Raw genomic sequence first — 25,034 nt, forward strand, 5'->3', positions numbered from 1 at the left:
TTAAAGATTGTGGTTAGTTAACAGAGATAGCCCTTGGGTAGTTTTGCATAAATTTATGAAACAAAGAAAACACTACTGTGTTCTTGCTGTTAAAAGTTTTCAAAATCTGGTTGATAGTCAGTACATTGGCTTTTTGTAGTAAATGGAAGGTCATTTGCATTGCTCAAGTAATATATTTTAATTTTTGTATTACAGTGTTATTTTTATATTTCAGTGTTGATGTTTTTTCCTTGTTTTTAACAGGAATGGGTGTACCTTTTATGGGTCCAAGGTAAGTAATTTCACATTTTTATGTAGTTTCAAAGGTTTGAGCAATTATTTTTAGGACAAGCTGGTTTTGACCTGTGTGAAGGTACCTGTTACATTGTAATGTCTTCACACATAATGCTAATTAAACAGCAGAAACTTTAGAAGCATTGCTATACTTTTTCATTAACCATTTTAGCATAGGCTCAGTCCCTGGAACTGGTCATGTAATCATTTTGTGCTTGTTATAATTTTCATGCTATAAGTTTTATATCTGTAAGTTTATGTATGAAATTTGGGAGATTTTTAGTGAATATCACTGCTTTCATATGGGTCATTCCATGTCAAATCATCCAGGAGGCTGCAGGTGACCCCCACAGAATACCTTAAAAAAATTCACATGTGCTCATTTACCCATATAATAATAAACTGTCAAAGATTAGATCAATATCTCTAATAGTTTCTGATTTACAGCCCTGTAAAATTTAAGTAATTTTGTTTTATTTTTGGCAAATTCATTTTCGGGCAACTTTGGCTGCTTAAAGCTGCAAGAGTAATGGTGGTAGAAGGCTGAAATTTGCTGCACTGACTGAATTAATCTCATAGAATTGAAAAATGGTCTCAAACCAAGTTTATCTCTCTTAGGATGTGCATAGTGAGGCTGTAAAATCACCTCAAAACCCAAAATCATAAAAAAAACATTGGTTTATTTAATAAGCCATAGCTTTAAGACTTAATATGATACAAAGCTGAATTTTGTTTTCAAATGTCCTATAATATATCAGTTGATAAATCAGTAATTGTTGTAATCAAAAGTCTATTAGATCTCCTATAAAAAAATGTAGTTGCATGCAACTTTTTAAGATTTAGTTAAAAATAGCCCTGCTTCAGGCCACAGTTTGACCATGTCACCAGTTATTCAGCCTTTTCAGATTTTTACCATATATTCTTACATCTATGAATATGATCTACAAAAAAAATCAGGATGGTGTTTAACCTACTTTTTGAGTTATAATATTTTAAAGTATCCTCTGACCATACGTTGTTTACTTGGCAAAAAAAACTTTAATTCAGGTGTTACTGTGTGCAAATATATCCATATGCAATTTTGAAATAATTTGTGAATCCCATTGAAATATTCTAATCAGCCTTTACCATATATTCTTACATCTCTGAACATGATCTTCAAAACAATCAAGGTTGTGACAAATAATAAATTATAAAATTTTTAGTGTCTCTGATAAGTACCATTGGGCAAAGGACCACATTCAGGGCATTCAGTTCTTTCTTGTCAATCAGGAATCAGTCCTGCAGTATTGTGTAAAGTTTGGTCAACTTGAGTGCTATGAAAAATGCAAAACTGTGGCAGGTATTAGGTCACATCATAACTTTATTCCACACTCTACCAATAAATTGTATATGAGAAGGTTATCAGATGATGTGTACACAGTTGTAACTGTTGGTAGTAGCAGTGAAAGTGATGCTGCAGCAGCTCAAATAGGGTCTAATTATAGCAATGACAGTTATCAGCCAGGGAAATATGTGGCATGCATATATGATCATGAATGGTATGTGGGAAATATAAAAGATAGATCAGGTGAACATTCTGATGTATTGGTGTCATTTATGAAGAAATCAAGAAACGAACTGTTCTCATGTCTTGCAAGGTCACGTAAAGATGAAAGCTGGATTCCTTTCCAACATATTCTTTGTCTGATAAGTGTACCTACCATGCAAGCCAGTAGTGCTCACCACTATGTTCTAAGGCAAAGTGATCTCAACATAATCAAACTCGAATTTCAGAAATTTATTCAAGCTGTCTGAACAAACCAGTGTGTATTTGATGTTGTTAAGGCTAATTTATCGCCAAAGCAGTTTTTGTCACGATTATTGCAGTTTGGTGTGACTATAATCTTTCTCAGTTATCTCCTGGCGTAACACTGTGCTTTTTGTGTCTGATTTACCTTTGTATTTATTATATTATGCATCTTAAACTCAGCCATAATTGCACAACTGTAATGCATACACAATATATTTTCATTTCCATGTGATCTAACTAGTTATGCCATTAAACTTGTTCAAAAATGAAATTAATTCTTTCTTGTTTCTTACAACTTCATTATTTAACATTGTGAAAGGCTGGTTAGAATATTTCAGTGGGATTCATAAAATTTTGACAGGTATTTTTCAAAATTGTATGGATATATTTGCACACAGTAACACATCTCAATGGATTTTTTTTTAAATAACAAACATATGGTCAGAGGATATTTAAAAACAATTATAACTCAAAAAGTAGGTTGAACACCATCCTGAGTTTTTTTATAGATCATATTCAGAGATGTATGAATATATGGTAAAAATCTGAAAAGGCTGAATAACTGGTGACATGGTCAAACTGTGGCCTGAAGTAGGGCTATTTTTAGCTAAATCATAAAAAAGTTGCATGCAACTAAATTTTTTTACAGGAGATCTAATAGACTTTTAATTACAACAATTGCTGATTTATCAACTGATATGTTATAGGAAATTAGAAAACAAAATTCAGCTTTGTATCATATTAAGTCTTAGACCTATGGCTTATTACATAAACCAATGTTTTTTACGATTTGGGGTTTTCAGGTGATTTTACAGCCTCACTATGCACATCCTAAGAGAGAGAAACTTGGTTTGAGATCATTTTTCAATTCTGTGAGATTAATTCAGTCAGTGTAGCAAATTTCAGCCTTCTACCACCATTACTCTTGCAGCTTTAAGCAGTCAAGGTTGCCCAAAAATGAATTTGCCAAAAATAAAACAAAACTACTTAAATTTTACAGGGCTGTAAATCAGAAACTATTAGAGATATTGATCTAATCTTTGACAGTTTTTTTTATATGGGTAAATGAGCACATGTGAATTTTTTTAAGGCATTCTGATGGTGTCACCTGGAAAATTTTCCAAAATCTGGATGATTTGACATGGAATGACCCATATGTAAAATATCATACTTTTTTTTTTATTAAGTCTTAAGGTTTGTTAAGCAATGTTTTTTTTACTTTTTTATTTTCACATGCTGCCTATCTTACATGCAAAGTAATTTTTATTTTATAATCTTAAAATGCATCAGAAAAATTTCAAATTTCACATGCAAAATCCTTGTCCAGATAGTTTCATAAAACATTTGTGTTTTCACAAACAAATCTCAGTATGGCTTCAGTGAATTTAACTAATCTCATAACCATAGTATAAAATTAGGAAACAAATATAAATTTGTTTTTTTCATTCTACAATGACTGCAGATTATAAAACAAATGTAAATATTTAAATTAAGTAGCTTAAATCTCATAACATTATACATTTAATAATTTATTATTTTTATCATATTGACCTTTCAGCTGTGCCTGGTTAACAATACAGAAACTACAATTATTTGGGACATGTGCACTCATGTTACCAAATCCAGTAATATAAAATGTTTTACAAAGTGACCTATTTATCTTGGCTGTGTTTTAGTGGACTACCCAGTTATAAGTTGTATATGTATATACATTATTACTACTTATTAACAAGTTTTTAAACTAGTTTTTTTTTAAACATGGAACAGTAAATAAAGAATAAAGCACACTATCTTTTGTAGTTATGATCTGTTGCTGCTTGTCTTAGCTTGCTTGCTATAAGCTTTAAGAAATTTCATACGTGGAGAACGTGAAACAAAATAATTTTTTTAGGATTTATATGTACATATGAATAACCAAAAAATTGTAAATTATTCCATTTATACCACATAATGCCATTATAATGTATCAAGTTTAGTAATTAAGCTGTATTTGTATCAAAAAACATGAAATCACGGGCAATATAAATATTCAACTTACTAGCTTGTAGGTTTGTATCAAAGGAAAGATAGGAAGTTATATTTAAAAATGGCTGAGAAAATCTTTAAGGGGACATTCTGAGCTTCTGATTGATTATTCACATATCATATACAGAAGTACATGTATATAAGGGACCATTTCAAAAAATTGGAAGGTGAGCAGAGGCCACTGTGTTTGATTCACTAAATATAGTGATAACTCAGCAAATAGAAAAGATAGAAGGTTTTTGTTTTATGTTCTAGCTTTTCAATATTGGTAATTTGACTTCCTAATGCATACAAAACTATAGACTAAACAAGGTTATTGCAGCTAAAAACTGGTGTACTAGAAATAAACAGATTTAGAAATAGACAATAGTTTGCTAAAAGAAGCTCAATCTGCATTTGGTTTAGTTTATTAATAACACTATGTAACACAAATTTTGTTCCTGAATAGTATGTGTTATTTCTTAATTGTTTATGTTGTAAAAGTACAGAAAATGGCCATTATTCCTTTCAGACTTTGCTTTTGTGACCATGGAGAATTAAATTTAGAAATTAACCCATTTTCTATGTAAAACTGGGCAAATTTGCACATTTTCATTTACACCTTACATTACAATCACAAGTCTCAAAAAACTATTCACTTCTACACATTTTTATTCACTTTTGTATAACTTTATTATAAATACATGTAAATCACTTTCATGTATCAGCTCCAAATATAGTCATCCCATCATGTTTTTGTTATACACTCCCAGGTCAGAAAAGCAAAGTTTGAAGAGAAGATTGGTCTTCTCCATTTACTTTAGGCATAAGCAATTGGGAAATAACACTTTCTGCCCAGGAACAAGAAAAAGTAAAAATTTTGTTACACAGTGTAGTTGTAGATTACACGAAGTGAAGTAATTTCAATAAACACTACTTACCATTGGTTTCACCTATTTTAAGACTTTTTTACTTTCTCTGCTGCAGAAAAAAAATAGATACTGTTGTATTTAAATATACTGATGGCCAAAATCTTAAGGCCAATAAACATGAAGAAAAAATATGCATTTTGCATTGTTAGACTCAACCACTTATTTGAGTAGAGCTACAAAAGATGAAAAATAAGAAAAGGAAAATAAAAATAAAATACCTTTTTATCATTTAATTAGGAAAATGTGAACATATGAAATTAACCTAAATACTAGCTGGTCAAAAGTTTAAGATCATACCAAAAAGAAGTCCTAAACAGGGTAGAAAATGCTCAACAAGAGGTCTCAGTAGTGAGTTGCATGGCCGTTATTGCGAATAACTGCAAACATTTGCTTTGCATGGTCAACATAAGCATTTGCAGAAGGCTGGCTGGAATGTTATTCCAAGTGATGAAGATGGCTTCACGAAGATCATGCACTGTTTGTAATTGACGTCCATTTCTTTAGACTTCCCTTGCCATCCACCCCCAAACATTTTCAGTGGGATTCAGTTCGGGCTTATACGCTGTATGGTCCAAAAGAATACATTATTCGCGATGAAAAAGTCCTTTGTCCTATGGGCATTGTGGATTGCAGTGTTGTCCTGCTGAAGATCTAGTCATTTCCACACGAGCGAGGGCCTTCAGTCAATAAGGATGCTCTCTCCAACATGCCAATGTAGCCAGCTGCTGTTTGATGTCACTGTATAACCTGAAGCTCCATTGTTCCTTGGAAGGATAAAGCACCCCATATCATGATGGAACCTCCTCCTCTGTGTCGTGTAGAAAATGTCTCCGGTGGGATATCCTTATCATACCAGTAATGTTGGAAGCCATCTGGATCATCCAGGTTAATTTTTTTCTCATCAGAGAACAAAACCTTCTTTCACTTTTCTACATCCCATGTATGGTGCTTCTCAGCAAAGTTTAACCGAACTGTTTTGTGATGTGGAAGGAGGCATGGCCTTTGAAGTCATTTATGGTTTTTAAAGCCTTTCTCTCGTAGATGCCGTCTTATTTTTCTTGAGCTGCATTCTGCGTCTGTAAGGGCCTTAATCTGGTTCAACGATCGGCTGGTGTCTTGCCAGATAACTCGTCGAATCCTCCTGCTCAACGCCAGCAAAATTTTTGTGGGCTAACCACTTGAAATTCTCATTCCATATCTCTCAGGGTCTTTTAAGAAATTTGCAACAGCAGTTTTACTATGCCCAATCTCATCAGTGACGGCACGTTGAGATAGACATTGCTTTTGCAGCTTGACAATTCTGCCACGTTCAAACTCTGTCAACTTTTTAGCCTTTGCCATGTTTTTACCCAATGTAACACAGTAGATGTCAGTGGAATATGTTGACAACGCTAATGCTTGAACATAAATACTATATTTCATTACGTGTTTACCGATTAATGCTTCATTACAGTATGGTCTTAAACTTTTGACCAGCTAGTATTTTGGCTAATTTCAGTGTTCACATTTTCACTATTAAATGCTCAAAAAGTTTTTTTATTTTCCCTTTTCTTATTTTCATCTTCCGAAGCTCTACTCAAATAAGTGGTTGAGTCTAACAATGCAGAATGCATATTTTTTCTTTATGTTCATTGGCATTAAGATTTTGGCCAACAGTGTATATTACAGTACTTTCTTGATAGTGTAGTGAAGTTGTCACATTACACATAGCACACCATTGTCCTGTTTTACCATTCTCAAGTAAATGCATTTTGTATAAACTTTGTTATCAAAAAGGTGGCTATGACTGTAAATATCATTTCTACTTTTTAGAATTTATAGCAGAAACCTAGTCAATTGTGTCATCAAATCAAGTGGACAACATGTTTCATGCTTCATACATTATGATCTTTGAAGTTTCCTTATTTTACTAGTGAATATTTTGTGTGCAAGTGTAGGCTCTTGTATTATTCTATAATCACTTAACCCTTTCCAGATGGGTTACAGGTCAAAAGCCATGTCATCATGTTTGTTGAATTGCATTCAAAATTTAATTCATCTACTATTTTATTAATTTATGTTAATACATTTGGTATTAAACTGTAGATTATAATTTAAATTTTAGTATTAAATGTTATTCAATTCCTTAATGTAAAAGTAAATATTAAAAAAAAACGTGAACATCAATTTTTTGACACCCATTGTTTATTCAATGCAACACTGGTTCAGTTTAGATGTTTGTGATATGAAAATACTAACTCTATAGTTTTGTACAAATTAGGAACTTAAATTACCGATGTTGACAAACTAGAATATAAAATAAGGACTTCTTATCTCTTCAATTTGCTGAGATATAACTTATGTACTGGGTCAAATAAAGTGGCCTTGCTCACATCTTTCCATTTTGGGATATGCTTCCTTATTTACACTTCTCTACATGACATGTGAGTAACTAGTCAAAACCTCAGAATGTTCTTGTGGCTTTCTCAGCCATTTACAAATGTCATGATGCCATCTTATTCTTTTTAAACAAAATTTGAAGAGGTAGGTTGAGTTTTTAATCTTTTCAAAATGTTTTTAAGACCAAAATACAGTTTAGTTACTAAGTTTGATAAATTATAATGCATTCTGTGGTATTTTGGTTATTTAACTGTATGTGCAAAATCTAAAAAAAGTTTGTTTTATATTCTCCACATGCAAAATTTTAATAGACTTGTTAACTGAGTACAAAGGTTATAACTAAAAGAGATAATTGTTTGCTTTATTTCTTTATTTACTGTTTTATGTTTTAAGAAAAATAAGTGTAAGAACTTGTTTGTAAATAGTAATAACCTACATGCCTATACAATGTATAATAATTGAATTGTAACTGTATTTTACAAAATATTAGTCCACTAAAACACAGTCAAGACAGATCACTTTGTGAAAACTAAATGTCAGTTTTTATAGTACTGGGTATGGTAACATGAGTACACATGAACTGTGTCATTATAACTAGTATTGTTAGTCAGCACAGTTAAAAGGTCAATGAAATAAATATATGATGTTACAAGACTTAAACAATTTATATTAAACATTTATGATTTTTTGTTAATTTGTAATCATTCTAGAACAAAAAAGGTATAATTTATATTTATTTCCTTATTTTTTATAATTGTGAAGAGTTCAGTTGAATTGACCAAACCCATTAATTATCTGAACATCATAAATATTTTGCTTGTGAAATTTGAAAATTTTCTGATGCATAAAAGTATTTTTAATCTTAAAATTAAAATTACATGTTAGATAGGAAATGTAAAATGAAAAAAGGCATAGGAGTAGCATTCTTTAACAAACTTTAAGAACTAAAAAATCTGATAATTTGTGTAAGAAAGCCTTGTAATATTTACTAATAATCTGTCAAATTTTGTGAATTTATGCTTATTTAAAAGCTATGGTACAACAACTATAACAAGCACAAAATAGTTATGAGGTTGGCCCCAGGGACTGAGCTTGTGGTGAAAGAAATAATAATGGTAAAATATGTGAAGATAACTAATCTCACATTTTGCTTTCTGCTTGTTCTCATTTCTTCTCTGAAGAACAAATTTCTGACTTCAGGAAGCATTGGTTATTGGATGCATCTTAATCTTTTTATGTTTATTTACTTTTTTTTTGCACTTGATTATCTCTTAATTTAGCCTCATTCTCTCTAATCTAAATTTTTTGGGGAGTATTAAAAATGTTGAAAAAAACTAATGAGACACATTAGCATTTAGTTGTGAAGTATACTGGAATTATATTTAAGGTTTAATTACTGATATGAAAGAAGTACTTCCTAGAAATACTGGCTCAATATATTGCTGATTTTTGTGTTACATAGTTATGTGAAGCAGGCCTAACAACTGTTGTCACTGCTGTCATCTGAAAATTAGACATAATGACAGATTCAAGAACAAATCCAAAAAACACAAACAAACAAAAAAACTTGCATATGAGAAAGAAGAATGCAGTTTAACCTTTCTGTATGTCTACAATTAGAGTTATTGATAAGATTGTGGAAAAATGAATGTTAAAGTGTATTTGTATTGGCATTGATTTTGTTAATTGTCTTTGTAGTAGAATGCCTCCTGTGACCACTATGCCAATGGGGTCAGTGGCTACATCATCTATGCAACCAGGACTAAGGGGATCACCACCTGTAAGTGGCATGACTACTATGATAACTGGTCAGACTCTTGCAAAACCTCTTTTTCCAGCTGCTGGAAAGGTTGGTATATCCAGATGAAATATTTATTTTTATGAAAATCTATATTAAGTATCTATTACTATGAGTTATTTAGGTACAGATTAAGGTGGTAATTTTACAAAATGTCTCAAACTGGATTTTTTCTTTGTGCTAAAATGTTGAAAACATCAACATTTATCATTAAAAAATTTTTTTATGTATGACTGTTGAATAAAGCTGAGAATATTATAATTACAGATAAGTGAAGTACTGTCATTCTTTAATTTTTTGTTTTTTATTTTTATAAAAGGTGCAGTGGTCAAAATTTATTTTCATATATTAAAAACAATTAAGTAAAACTATCAAATACATTAAAGAAAGAAAATGGGGGTAAAAAATAGTCCATAATCCTTTATTTGTCAAACAATTCCCAATTTTTGACATTTTGGTCATAATGCAAGTGTAAATCATATTTCCATTTTTTGTCATAAAATGTTTAAATTTCAGATGTATGTTTTGTAGTATGGAATTCTGGTGTATTATGTTAATTACTATAACATTTAGCTTATTATTGACTTGTTAAATAGCTTCTTAAGAGGAAACAGCTCTAATTGCAAAAAGTAAAATTTGGTGAACGTTTCAGAATACATGGAGTTGATATCCCATGAATTTCAATAATTGTATTTTTCCAAGATGTACTCTTCCTGTGGGTCAGTAGTAATTTTAGGACTTAATAACTAAAATTCAAAGGTGCAGGTTCCTGTGGTGGACTGAGTACAGACAGCCCACTGTGTAGCTGTGTGCTAAGATGAATGAAATGATTTCCAAAAAAATGGTTTTCTTGTTAAAGAAACAGCATACAAACTTATGTAATGTCATATACACAGGTGCAATAAAAATGCATAGTTGAAAATAAAATCCACAATAAAATTTCTCCACAAATATATCTTGTGTGCAATTTCAGCCAATATTATATTATTCCAGACCCTTTCCAGACAGGTCGCGTGTCAAAGGCCACGTCATTTCATTTGTTCACTTACATTCAAAGTTTAATACTACTACTATTTTATGAGTTTATCTCCTTTAGATTGGTATCAAACTGTAGATTGTAATTAAAGTTTTCATATTGTACATTATTTCTTAATTTAAAAGTAAGTGTTAAATTAATATTGATGTTTGTGTATCACATGTTGCACGGGTTCAGATTAGATGCTTGTGATGTCAAAATACAAAGTCAGTAGTTTTGTATGAGTTAGGAACACAGATTATCAATAATGACAAGTTAAAAGATAAAATAATCTTTTATCTTTTGTACTGCTGAAATATTACTGTATATAGTGGATCAAACACAGTGACCCATTGTTCACCTCTTTCCATTTTTGGAAATGGTTCTTTGTATACACTTCTAAATATGATGTTAATTATGAATTGGAAGCTATGAATGTCCCCTTAAGGATTTTTCTCGGCCATTTTCTACCTTGCATAAATCTGTATTTGGGTCACCTAGTTCACAATTCTCATTTTTAAGTATGAAAAATGTTCATGCATCATCATTATTAATTCCTTTTATAATCTTAAGTGCTTCAATCAGATCCCCTCTAACTCTTCTTTTTTCAAGAGAAAAGTTTTCAGATCTTAATCACTCTTTGTATGATAACCTCTCCATCCCAGGTGCCATTTTAGTAGCCCTCTGAACCCTTTCCAATAATTCAATGTATTTCTTAAAGTAAGGAGCCAAAAACTGATCACAGTACTCCAAATGTGGCCTGACCAGTAACCTATACAAGGAAATTATGACCTCTTTACACTTGTATTCAATATTTCTGTAGATATAACCTAAAATTCTATTTTCCTTACTACTAGCAGCAGTACACTGCTCGGATGGCTTAAGAGACTGATAAACCATTGCACCAAGATCCTCCTCTTTATGACACTGATAAGGTTATTCCAATCCGAATTATTTTTAAAATTCAAATTATAACCCACATGTAATATCTTGTAATTAAAACCTATCTGCCACTTATTTGCCTAACTTGTTAAATGATCTAATTCTTTTCTTTTTTTTTTGTAACCCCTCGGTGTGGATTCTTGAACGTGGTGAGGGGACCTCCCAGGGAAGGTTCTGTTCTGTCTGGTTACCTTCTCTAGGATCTAAACATCCACCCACGTGTTTGCCGTGTGTGGTGACCCATGAATGGGAGGAGAGGATCCTGGTGGTTGAGGGGTCCAACCCTAACACACCACTTTGGCCTTGAATTCCTGTAGTCGGGCAGCCTTTGGGTCAATCGGCCGGTCCACTTGGGCTAGAGTCACCAAGTACCAGTGTTGGAAGTTCTCAACGGGTGTTGTGGACATTGTGCCTGATGCTGGTGTTTGGGTATAGTGCTCACGAAACCATGGCGTTGCTGCATTGTCCTTGCATGACATTGTACTGCGTCCCCTCGTAGGGCTTCATGGTGGGTGGGGTCAGTGGGTACCAAAATTTTTCTTTTTTCCTATAGATCCTCCTTCAAAAAATTTAAATAAAATAGTGATAAAACAGTCAATAGGTAAGCAACCACGTCTTGAAGACTCTGAGCAGCAATCTTCGACATCTGTAACACACGTACCTCATTTTCTTATATTACATTCTCTTTCAGAAAAACCTTTAGGGCAATTATCTCCCTTTTTTATTCAGAAGGGACTAGAGGGTCTTGCTGGCTCTCCAAAGTCAGTAAAGAAGCTTCGATCTGGAGACATATTAGTTGAAACATCCACAACCCACCACAGTGAACTCCTCTTGAATTCAACGGCAATTGGGGATATACCTATTGAGGTTACCCCTCATGCTACCTTGAATTCATCATGAGGAGTTATTGTTGAGAGGGATTTGAAGAACGTCCCCGAGTCAGAGATTCTTGCTGGTCTCTCCACTCAAGGAGTTTCTGCAGTGAGGTGCAAAGATGGAGTTACACTGCCAACAAATACCCTCATTTTGACATTTACATCATCACGTGCACCTGCCACCTTCAAAGCAGGTTATCTAATTTGCAGGGTACAGCCATATATTCCAAACCCTCTCCGATGATTCCAATGTCAGAGGTTCGGCCACTCAAAGACATCATGTCGTGGTTCCCTGACATGTGCTCGTTGTGGTGGCAAGGACCACAATGCCTATGAATATGACATGGACCCACATTGCGTCAACTGTAATGGTTCTCACCCTTCCTACTTTTGTTCTTGCCCAAAATGGTTGGAGGAAAAAGAGGTGCAGCGTTTGAAAACGACTCGTAACATTAGTTATCCTAAGGTTCGGAAATTGCTGCCTGCCACTCCATCTCAGACACATGCTGCTGCACTTCATTCCACAACTACAGTGGGAGTGCAGACAGATCTCTCTGTGCCTCCAAGAGAATCGTTTTCAAAACAAATGAAAAGCCTTTTGACCTCCATGGTTAAACAGGTTGATGAATCGACTTCCACACCCATCTCTGTTCCTCCCATACATTCCAACAAACCTCGAGATCCACATCCTTCAGTTTCAAATACAGGCGTTTCTTCTGATACATCTTTTTTTCTGATACATGAGATATATTGAGCAGCAACTACAAACTGCCCTCAATCGTGTACTGAAGTGGACTATGGTGAACGGTTTTACTTTCTCTCTCTCTAAAACCGTTTGCATGCACTTTTGCTGCCAACGGGGTGTTCACCCTGATCCTGAACTTCATATTGGTGAAGTTTCGCTGCCAGTGGTCCCTGAGACCAAGTTCTTGGGGCTTATCTTTGACCGTAAGCTGACCATTATACCACACTCAAAGCAGCTACCTCTCTACTACCAGTTGGGGAGCAGATCGATGTTCTATGTTAAAGGTATATCGTGCTCTTATTCGATCAAAACTCGACTATGGATCAATGGTCTGTGGCTCTTCCAGACCCTCGGCCTTAAAGATGCTAGACCCCATTCATCACCAAAGACTTCTCTGCACTGGGGCTTTCTGCACCTTTCCAGTTCAAAACTTGTACGTTGAATCTCATGAACCTTCTATGCACCTTTGCTGTTTGCAACTATCTTTACTATATTCTTCAAAACTTCATTCCTTACCAAAGCATCTCACCTGGGGATGCATTTTCCTTCCTCGGTGGGCTGTACTTTTTCAGAACAGATGATCTGCCATTGCTCCATTTGGCCTTCGCATACAGGCCCAATTGGATGATTTGGGTCTGTTCTTGGATAACATTGCAGATTCCTCAGGTCAGCCCATCCCACCATGGCTTATTACAGCCCCCAAATGTGACCTTTCTTTCAGTCATCTGAAAAAGGCAGATACTCCAGATTGGAAGTACCGTCATTTATTTAATGAACATCTTTCAAATAATCATTCCGTTCCCATTTATACGGATGGTTCCAAATCAGGTAATTCAGTGGGCTCTGCTATGGTTTGCTTCGGTTTGGTGGTTGCGCGCAGAATCCCCTCTACAGCTTCTGTGTTCACTGATGAACTGTATGCCATATCTCTTGCCATGGATCATATTGAAGCTGAGCAGTACTCTAACTGCACTATTTATACTGACTCGCTTAGTTCTATACCGGCCCTGGAATCGCTACACGTTGGCTCACACCCTGTTCTCACTGATATTCAAAACCGACTGGCCCATTTCTCATTAACTGCTACTTCTATCCAGTTTTTCTGGATACCAGGCCATGTTGGTATTCGCGGGAACGAGCTTGCAGACACGACAGCTAAATCTGTCTGCTCCAGCACTATCACCACTGTGCCTATTCTGTACATGGACTATGGTCTTGTATTCAAGGCTCGGCTCCCTGCCAGCTGGCAGTCCACTTGGAGTGAGCAACGCGACAACAAGCTTTTTCAAATAAAACCCTATATTGGGCTTTGACCATCTAGCTTCCGTAAGGTTCGGAAGGAGGAAGTTGTTCTGACATTGGTCACAGTTTTGTAACTCATTTTCTTTTATCTGGAACTGATGCACCAGTGTGTAGTTTGTGTAACACTCAAATCACTATCAGCCACATTTTACTTTCTTGCCATCGTTACGATTCTCAACGACGGCAATATTTTAAACATGTTTTTTCCCAGGGTTTATCTGTAACATTGGACAGTGTTATTGGTAATGGTGACTCTGTCCACCTTGATAAAGTTTTTTTAGTTTTTTAATGGCCATTAATCTTTTGAATCTCATTTAAGTGTTGGATATTTATTCATTACACCTTTTTAATTGTGGTTCCCTTTTCACACTTTCATTCTCTCTAGTTCAATTTGACATTGAAAAATGGCCAGAACATTAATTAACTCGACACCAGGACTGGAAAGGCCAACTTCAGGTGACTAACGCTGCTGTTTGAACTACCCGTTAGTCGTCCTGGCGAGTTGTTATTCCAGTTTTGCTGCATGTCTTTTAAACTTTTATTACTTTACCTTTTGGTACTGGCCATAATGACACATAACCCAGAACCAGGACTGGAAAGACCAACTTCAGGTGACTGACGGTGGTTCTGGTACTTGCCTGTTAGTCTTCCTGGCGGGTTATGATCATTACCATTTTGCTAGAGTAAGTACTTTACAACTTCTTTTACTCTGCTTTTTCTCTTACCATTGTTAACTAGGTGGCAACATTTTATGCCTTTTCTGTTTTTCAATGATGTTTTGTTTTACCTTCATTTCCTGTTCTGTATTTTACTAAATTTTTTTTTACCTTTTTACCGGACGTTTGGTGCAGATAGCCTAGCTGCTTTGTTTCATAAAACACTAAATCAATCAATCAATCTTTTTGTAAAGCAGCAGCATCTTCTTCATAGTCAACAACACAAAAGACCTTGATATCTTTAGCAAATTCAAGTAATTTATTGAACATTCCTACATCTATATCATTAATGTAAATCAACGAGAGCAATGGTCCTAAATATAAGACTGAGCCCTTAGATACACCACTTGTTACATTAATCCAGTTTGACTGAATTCCATTTATAATAACACCCTGCTTTCTTCTGTGAAGCCATTCTTTAATCCAATTAGTTAATTTATCCCAACACCTATATATATGTTTCTTTATAAGTCTTATATGTGACACTTAGTCAAATGCTTTCTGAAAACAAAATACACCAAATCTACACGTTTACCCTCATCTACATATGCAATAACATTTTCAAAGTATATCAAAAGATTCATAAGGCACAGTTTTCTCTCAGTTAAACCATTTTGACTATCCAATAAAATTCTGAATTTTGTTAAATGACTTTGCAACGTATCTTTTATAAGACTTTGTCCACGACTGATATAAGATTAATAGGCCTATAATTACTGGGACAACTTTTTTTTCCTATTTTGAAGATAGGAGTGACATTACCTAATTTACATTTTGTTGGTACTTGTCCAATATTAAAGGATATACAAAAGAATTCTGTTAAGTGACCTACATATTCAATCCTTGACATCCTTTAAAGCTCTTTGGGGAATGTTATGTGAACCAGTAGCTTTATCATATTTTAAACTTCCAAATTTTATTTTAACAAGCTCAGAATTTATACAGTTGTCTTTTTCAACTTTGTTTTCATCAATGTTCAAGATGAATATAACTACATTGAATAACATTTCTTTCAAAATGATTTTCAGTTACATAATTTATGTTAAAAGTATGAGATTGTGCAATTTTAGACACACATATCATTTAATACCAGTGTAATTGTATCTTCATTTTCTCAGAAAAATGAACAAAATATCCAGATATTTGTTTTGTGGTTTTTGAAGTTAAGAGACCAGGATCTCATTGATGAAACAGACAACATTTGGAAAAGATGAGTCTGGTAGTATATGCAGTGGTCCATGCATGAATGTATATAAAGTTCTATACTTTTAAAATACAGTATTTGTTAAGGATTGGTCAGTATTAGCTCTAGTGCTACTAGATTTGTACAAGTATTCCCTCATTATTTCATGAAATGACCAATTTGTATGTTAGGTTAGCTGTAATTTTGGCCATTTTAGCATGAGTTAGTGGTATAAATCCACTTTTTACTGACTATCCAAGCAGTAAATATTGTGGATACTTGGGATCCTAGAATAGTCTGGAATACACCAAAGAACATGTTCCCTCTTTTCCTGGTGCCATTTCTGGTTTTTATAATCTGTGACCAAGTACAGGAGAAGTTTTATTTGCTGTTCCCATCCTTGTAAAATACATCAACAATAATTGTTATAAGCTGCAGTAAAGCAGAGTAAATATCTTAAAACTTACTATCCAGAAAACAAGATTGTACTGATGAAAGATGTTAACAAGTAGAATCAGAAAGATGCATGATAAGAAAAGATAGTTGTTTGCATTTAGTTAGCAGTATACGAGGTCTGTTAAAAAAATACGCGGACTGACGTCATAAAACAAAATGTACTTTATTTAGAAGTTACAGGTCTGGGACCCCTTCAAAGTACTCTCCTCCCCAACGCACACACTTATCCCAACGGTGTTTCCACTTGTTGAAACAGTCCTAGTACGCTTCTTTTGTAATGTCCTCCAGCTCCTTCATCGCATTTGCCTTAATCTTGGGAATTGTCTCAAATCTTCTTCCTTTCAAGGGTCTTTTGAGTTTGGGGAACAAAAAAAAATCGCAAGGAGCAAGGTCAGGTGAGTAGGAGGGGTGGGGAAGAACAGTGATTGAGTGTTTGGCCAAAAACTCACGAGTTCAGAGGGCTGAATTTCGCAGCAACGCAGTGCATCTTCAATTTTTCGGTCAAAATCTTGTAACAAGATCCAACTGATATCCCACACTCTTCAGCAAGCTCCCTGACAGTCAGACGTCGATTTGCCCGCACCAGGGTGTTGATTTTGTCGACGTGTGGGTCGTCAGTTGACGTGGAAGGACGTTCAGGACGTTCATCATCTTCAATGGACTGTCGACCATCCTTAAAACATTCATGCCACTTGAAACATGCCGTACGCTTCATAGCAACATCACCGTAAGCCGTGTTAAGCATAGCAAAAGTTTCAGTTGCAGATTTTCCAAGTTTAACACAAATTTCACAGCAAGTCGTTGCTCCTTCAGGTCATTCATTCTGAAATCCACCAAACGAAAAAAATCACACCTCACTTAAAACCGCATAGCTAATACACAAAACAAAAATATCTTCATTCTTTAAAATAAATTTCATAATAAAATGATGCAACATTTTAAGAAGAGTGCTTTCTTGAGTTAATTATTATATTTCATCAGTGTACCAGAAATTTTGCAAAAATGAATTACTAATTAATTCATAAATCTTTTCAGCTATTTCAAAATTCCATTTTAGAGCAAAAAGCTTCACATAAATAACCTAATTATGTTTCAAACTGATAAAACATTTTTAATTTAATTTAATAATTTCTACTGAGTACTTCAGTCGAAAATTTTTTTTTGTTTGTTTTAAAGTTGACCTCATGCACAGAAATGGGTTTACTAGTACATGAAATTAAATATTTCCCCACTTATCTTCAACCTACATTTATAGGAGAGAGAATATGTAAATGTAAACCAACATTATATAGGGTCAAAGTTGTAAACAATCTAATTTACTAAAGTAGCATTGTTTGAGAAATTTGCATATAGCTAGTTCAAAGAAGCACTGTCTTTGGAGAGATTTTCTTTTATTGTAAAAAATGATTTGTAAAATATCTTGAGAAGCAGAATATTAAAGACTTAAAATCTATATTAGTAGGCTTTAATAAAGCTAAGGAAAATAAAGTTATTAAATTAGACTTAAAAGCTTGAACAGATCTATTGAGAAATAGAAATTTGGGGATTATTTAGCTACTGCAATATTAATAAAATTTGAAATATTTTGTTCACCTTGAGGTTTTGTTAATTTAAATTTTAGTTTAACCTGCAATATAGCAGTTCACAGAATGCCTCTGAGGTTTGTTTTTTCTTTCATATACAAACTTTTATCTTGTAGCTCAGTCATCCCTTGACCAATTTGAGGTTTAATTGCAGTTTTGGACTCAGGAGGTCAAACTATCTTGATGTATTTGACCACACCAAATATGTTATAGGTTAATTTACTTTAATCCTTCTTGGAAGAAGTTGGAGGTGGGCTGGTAGGGATGCTGTGAGGGCCTTCATGGCCAGGTGGTTAGGGTACTTGACTCATAATCTGAGGGTCGCAGGTCCAAATCCCTGTTGCACCAAACATGTTTGCTCTTTCAGCCATGGTGGTGTTATAAGTGACAGTCAATTCTACCATATGTTGGTAAGATAGTAGTCCAAGAGTTGGTAGTGGGTAGTTATGGCTAGTTGCCTTCCCTTTGGTCATACACTACTAAATTAGGGACCCTCATGCACCTTGATGCAAAATTGAAGAAAACAAATGGAGATGCTGATGAGTAAAATCAAATCAGTTATTGTTAATAAAAAGGTCTTGTAGATTTATTTACTGTTAATCCTACCTGAAAAAATTTCAAGTGCAATGGCTGTTGAGAATTCCCTCTTGTTTAGAATTATCTGAACCTCTAATCTTAAACATTAATTATTAGTTATCTTCTCCACTGTCAAAAGTAACATTTGGTTTTTACTTGTTATTAATCATTGTATTAACATGAGATCTGTCAATATTTTATTGATGAAATGATTACATGAAAAAACTTTTAGATAGTTTTTTATGGCACTATAAAGTATATTTTTTGAATTTGTTGATTGACAGTAATTATATATATATAATCTAACTGTTGGGTTAAATCTCTCAAAGAGCTGTGTTTTCTCTATCAATAAAATTTTTAAGTGTACACTAAATACCATTTCAAGTAAATTTTTCATATAAGTTTTATATTTGATTTTGTGAAATGGATATATGAAACATAGACTTTGTGTCTGTTGTTAATTATTCTTATAAAGCTATTTCACTTCAAACCTTTCTTGTTGTAGTTTTATAATGTTTGTTGCTCAACAATTAGGCTAAAGTTACTTCATCATCAGCTCCTGTTGGCACAGATTTTAAACCATTGAATAGTTCCAGTGTGACATCACCTTCCACATTCCAATCTCATGGAAGTAACTCGCTTAGTGGCTCCTTAACAGGTATGTTAAAACAGCATTTTTTAATGTTTGTTTATTAGTGCTCTTAACTGTACTATTTTGTGATACACTGTTTAATTTCATAAAAATGCTATCCAACTAGAATTATTTAAATGTTTTAATACTTCAGAACATTATTATAACTATACTTAAAACTGTTAAGAATTGTAAATATTGTTTTAATAATAAATTGTATTTTAGTGTGCAGTATAGGAGTCATCAACAACAAAACCAAGATATATTTTAAAGTTAAATTATAACAGATAAAAGATATTGTATTCTTTGTATGTGTTATTTTGTATGTGTAATTGAACATTTGAAATAAATTTATTTTAAAGTACTGACAATAATGAAAATCATTTTGCACTTGGAGCAGTCCATGTATTCACAGATAAATTGTTACTGAAAATACTTTATTAATCGTTTTTTATTGTTTGTCTATAAATGACTTGATAAACTCTGAAAGCTTGTAAAAGTTTACCAACACAAAAGATATTAGAAGTTATAATATCAAAACTCTACAAGTCAATTTTGGTTCATAAACTTGGCTGATTTGACTGAGTCTGTAGCAAGTGAGTTAATATGAAAAACATCTTGTTAAACTGTTCAGATATTGAAAAAGACAACAGATCTGTAAGATTACAGATAAATATTTTGGAAAAATAAATTGAACAAGTCTGATTTTTGTGCACAAAGACCTCATAATGTTTATTGTATACTTCCCAAAATTTATGATAATATACTTACTACATTGAAAGTTATTGTTAAAAGGTTGTTCAAAGTAAATGAGCTTGTATTATGAAGAGACAGTACTTGTGTATTAAAATACATGTAAGATTGTAAAACAATCAATAATTTGTTTAATTGTTTGAAATATTTTCTCTTTGTGAAGCTGCTCCATTCCAGAAGCTTAGTTGATAGACTGGAACAGCTACAATGAACACTAAGTATGTCATTACTCAGGTTAGATCTAATTGTACAGACATAGTAAGGGTCAAAAACAAATCTTTGTGTGAAAATTTTTATTCCTGCCTACTTTTTTTTTTTTTAAACAGAGGCTACATTGACTAAAAACACTATAAGCACAAAACCTAGTGTTGGAAATTTGTCTGAAACTAAGAAAACAGAGGTCATTAACACCACTGGGGCAACTAGTAAAATAATGCATCCAGAAGAAGATATTTCACTGGTGAGTGTGAACCTTTGTTTTGCTACTATGAAATATGTCATTTTTAACTCTGGAATCAGTACATAATTGACACATTGTTCTTTGTGTTTTCTCAATTAATGTACTTAGTATATTTGCATGACATTTGGTACACACAACTGCAATGCAATATTGAGTTTGTTCTTGAAAAAAAGGAGTTAATTTTGTTTAGTTTCAATAGTACTTTAGGTTATAAATTTTTGAAAATTTTGTTGTAAAATGGTGTCCTTAAAAATAAAAATATTTCATTTTGTATTTTGTTCTTTATGTGTTTGTATGCCTAAACTCTTTTAAATTTATCCAAGAGTTATTTTTTCTGTTACAACTATTATTGTGTGAGTTGTACTTAAACTCATGCATACAGTGAAATTATGAAAAAATTAGATGAATTTCTTCTATTATTGTTGATCAAAATGATCCATTTTATGTATTGATTATGCAAATCAGTTATTTGTATTTCTTATTTATCTGTACATGTTGAAGTAATATCATAGATGTGAAGATACTGTAAATACAACTTGCCCTTTATCCTAGGCTTTCACTTATATATATATATATATAGTGTTATTCGAACTGTATTTTTGGTCAGACTCATCTTCTCTGTAATAGTTATTTGTTTTCAGTAACTAGGTTATTCTTGTATTTGTAACTGCTGTTTGAGTAGTAATAACTTTAGTAATGTACTAAGATTTAAAAAAAAGGAACTTTTGTGTCATCTGCATTGTTTGTTCTCCCAAACTGTTTAGCTTACCATATGCACAAACCCTAAAATTTCTTATCTGTTGTGTTGTCATAGAGGAATATACTTTTAGCTTTCAAACTGCCATAAATTTATAATGTTCTCACAAAAAAAACTTTAAAATATCTCCAGGTTTGTTGAAATAAAAATGCTAATGGAAAATTAGGGTCACGTGAGAAAAATATAAATGGATAGTTGTTTTAAAGGACAGTCGTTCTGAGTAAAAAAAAAAGTATAATGTTTTTGTTTTTAATTAATACCTCTTGGAATTGTGCAGAAATAAAAAGTTCAATTTTTTTTTTATAAGTTTCTTTGTGAATTACACTTAATAAATTTTACAAATGTTTCTTAAATATTTTTCCAGGAAATGAATTATTGAAATTATATATTTAAACTTAAATTATGTTGATTGCAGTAGTCATCTTTCCCAACTATAAATAGTAAGAAACAAACACACACACATACAAAGATGTATAAGTGACCTAAGGCCTGACATTTCAAAATGGTGTCAGGTCAGGCAACCTAATTATTTTTTCTAACAGTATTTTTGGTCAAAGTCATTTTATAACTAAGAAATATATAACTTATTTAATGTATGTGAAGTGTTTGAACACATTATGGTTAATAATCATCAACATTTTCTAAACCTAGAAGCTTACTTGATATCTTGTAAGAGGAGATAATTGATATAGCTTTCAAACAAAAATAATTTAACATGATAACATTAAGGAGGAGCCTGAAGAACAATCAAAGAGACTATTATAAATTTTCTTAGGCATCTAAATTTCACAATAAGTTCCTTTATTCCTCTATGCAGAAGCTACATCAAATTACTGTTTTAACTTCATACTGATGTAAATACCTTATAATCTATTTTTACCAGTGGTATTTAATTCTTTCTGTATGGCATGGTTAAAGTATGCATGTCACAACCTTTTTTACTTATTACATTCAGAATTTAAACAATTTTGTTATCAATGTATGTCTTTAGATTTGGTATCAAAATATAGTTTATAATTCAACTACTTGTATTATTGAAGTTTTAATTTTATCCTAAGAAAATATTTGAACTCTCAGTCTTTGTGTTTTGTTGCCCTCAATTGGTACAGCGATATGTTTGCAGACTTGCAATGCTAGAAGCTGGGTGTTGATATGTGTGATGGGCAGGGCACGAGTAGCCCTTTATTTAGCTTTGTGCTCACTGCAAATAGGCAAAAATCTGTATTGCATAATGTGGTGCATCTGGTACTCTGAATACTTTCATTTTCTGTTTTCTTCTTAGCTTTTCCTATTTATTTAAAACACAAACAATAAATATTGATAGGCCAGAAAATACAATAATATCCTCTTATGTTCTTAGTTTACTGAGAATGAATAAAGTTGTCCTACTTACAAATAAGACTCTTCTCGTATCTTTATCTTTTAAGTCGTGTCTGTAATTCTCTACTCTGTGTGACATTGCCATTGGACATTCGTGGCCATCTTACAGTTGCAGCTGACCTCATGCTCATTTCCCCTCATAGTCTAGCCTGTCACATTTCCAGATGTTCAGATAGTGTCTGTCTGTGCATGTGTCATATATTCACACAAGATCATTGCTAATTCTTCTGATTTAATTCACTTGCAAGCTATTTACTTATAGCACTGATATTGTAGAACTCAAGGGGGAGGATGTTATGACTTTTTTTTTCCATGGTTTCTGAAACTAGGGGTTGCTATATGTTCAAGATCACCCTATAATCAGACCAATAGTGTTTTTTTTATCTTAAGGAATACCATCTTTCACTCACACTGACTCTATAAAGGCTTTGTAAATTCACAGAAAACTGGTAAAAACTAACTATGATCTGCAAAACGCACTGATTTTCATGCCATTTGGTTGAATTTTCTTAACTATATCATTTTTGTGCATGCCATTTAATCTACAGTTTCTTTCAGGCTTTATGTGTTAGATTAATAAATCCTGGTCTATGTGGAAAACATTTGCATGGTCAGGTAAACAAATAATAAAGTATTGGTATTTTTAATTGTGTACAGAGTATACAACAGTTATGAGTGTTTAGTGTATGACATGATTTTAAGAATTGAAACGAAGAAACTCATTAAATAAAACCCATTGTAAAGAGAAAGTAGCTGAGAACAAGTTGCAAAGTAAATGTAAAGTTGTAATGAAGGCAAACTTAACTGAATATGCAGGAACCGAATACATGCATGTTCACAGAGTGATAAGCATGTGGTTTTGAACAAACCATGCATATTTTAGACCTAAGTTAGTCAAGAAAGTCCATAGAAACTATTCAGTGTAATGTTTTTTGGTTTTTTAAATAAAATACATATGGGTTAAGTGTTTGTGTGAAATACCTTATAAAATAAGAAACTGAAGTCGAAAACAAAACCAGTTGTCATGTGATGACAATGATATTCTACCATCATGTATCACACTCATTGCATTGAAATGTGTGAAAAACTTGGCATGGCATTATCATTAGAGTGATCAACTCAAAATCTTTGAGCCACAGATTTGAGTGCTATCACTAAACACGTTGCCCTGTCATCTGTGATGGTGTTATAATGTGATGAACAGTCATAGTATTTGATTAGAGCAGCCCAAGAATGGTGGTGTTGACTGGTTGCTTTCCTTCTAGCTTGTCGTTTGTAAATTAGGAATGGCCAGTAGCTTTGTATGAATTTCAACAAACAAGTGTATAAATGTATATAAGATAGGCTGTCTGATTACTGAGTAAATTGGCATACAAATAATTCAGTATGTGACCATATTACACACAGCATTGTAAAAACTCTAATAGAATATATGTAAAATCAAGTAAAGATGCATTAGTAGTATTAACTAGTATATATTAATTTGAACAAGTGAGGTTTAATAGGAATTATTTAAACATGAAATGGAGCAACAGCATCAGACATTTAGTTGGAAATGAACTTTCAAACATATCATTGAGACCAGAAGCTATATATGCTCATATTAACTTAATTAAAATAGTTTAAATTAAGGTTTATGTTTGTTTTTTTGTGTTTTGTGTGTTCAAGTGTCCTTATTTTCAAGTGAACCGATCTGTCCAGTGGCAAATGTTTCTTGGTGTATTTCATAGGAAGAGAAGAGAGCACGACTTCCAAAGTACCATGTAATACCTGGAGTTACACAACCAGCAGTGAGTGGTGTTATGATGCCTTCCACTTCTGTTGGCAAAGGTGTTGTGGGTGGGCCAGGTGGTCCTGTTCCACCCACAACAAATTCTATGATGAACGGTATGAATATGATGAGACCTCCAATGGGGATGATGCCAGGTAGGTGGGTTAAAATTTGTGAATGAGAAAGTTAAGGATCCAAATGTAAGTAAGTTTGTCAGTATCATATAATTCTTAGTTGCTTTTCAAATTAGTATATTTAATGGTAATCTAGTTATTTTTATCCTTTTTTTTTTATAATCATGATACTGACAATTTATTCCAGAGAATAAAATAAGAAAGGTTGTGTTTGCGACATATTAAAGAATCACAATGTTTTAAAATGTACCATGGTCGGTGGTATGTTTTTGTTTAATTGTTCTCACATTCTATAGTGGTAGGCTTTAAAAATATCCCCAAATAAGTATTTTTCTTTAACAACATTAAGTTTCTATAAGATTTTGTTTTTTATTTAAACCATAGGCTTATCTGATTGTGAAATAACTTATGCTGAACTATTTATTAAAAATTCATCAATTACTTTGGCATAAGTTTACTCTGAAAATTTTACAATGGAGCTTGATAGAAATAAAATATTGTATATTGTTTATCTCTGTGGGCTACAGCATGATGCAAAACTTGTTAGTTTTTAAAAAATAAAGTTTAATTAAATACT

At 32.9% G+C, this 25,034-nt stretch overlaps 1 protein-coding gene across 2 annotated transcripts in view; it reads left to right on the forward strand.

Annotated features, from left to right (window-relative positions):
* Positions 1-25,034, forward strand: part of LOC143232764 (BUB3-interacting and GLEBS motif-containing protein ZNF207-like) — a 49,664-nt gene that overhangs the window by 16,843 nt on the left and 7,787 nt on the right. Inside the window, exons 5-9 of one of the 2 annotated variants that reach the window (XM_076468577.1) lie at positions 244-271; positions 9,079-9,229; positions 19,106-19,229; positions 20,282-20,415; positions 24,283-24,478. In XM_076468577.1, coding sequence (XP_076324692.1) covers positions 244-271; positions 9,079-9,229; positions 19,106-19,229; positions 20,282-20,415; positions 24,283-24,478 — 633 coding nt within the window. The remainder of the gene's footprint in view (positions 1-243; positions 272-9,078; positions 9,230-19,105; positions 19,230-20,281; positions 20,416-24,282; positions 24,479-25,034) is intronic. The other variant, XM_076468578.1, reaches the window with a different exon arrangement.

The sequence above is a fragment of the Tachypleus tridentatus genome, chromosome 11 (assembly GCF_004210375.1).
Source record: "Tachypleus tridentatus isolate NWPU-2018 chromosome 11, ASM421037v1, whole genome shotgun sequence".
NCBI lineage: Eukaryota > Metazoa > Arthropoda > Merostomata > Xiphosura > Limulidae > Tachypleus > Tachypleus tridentatus.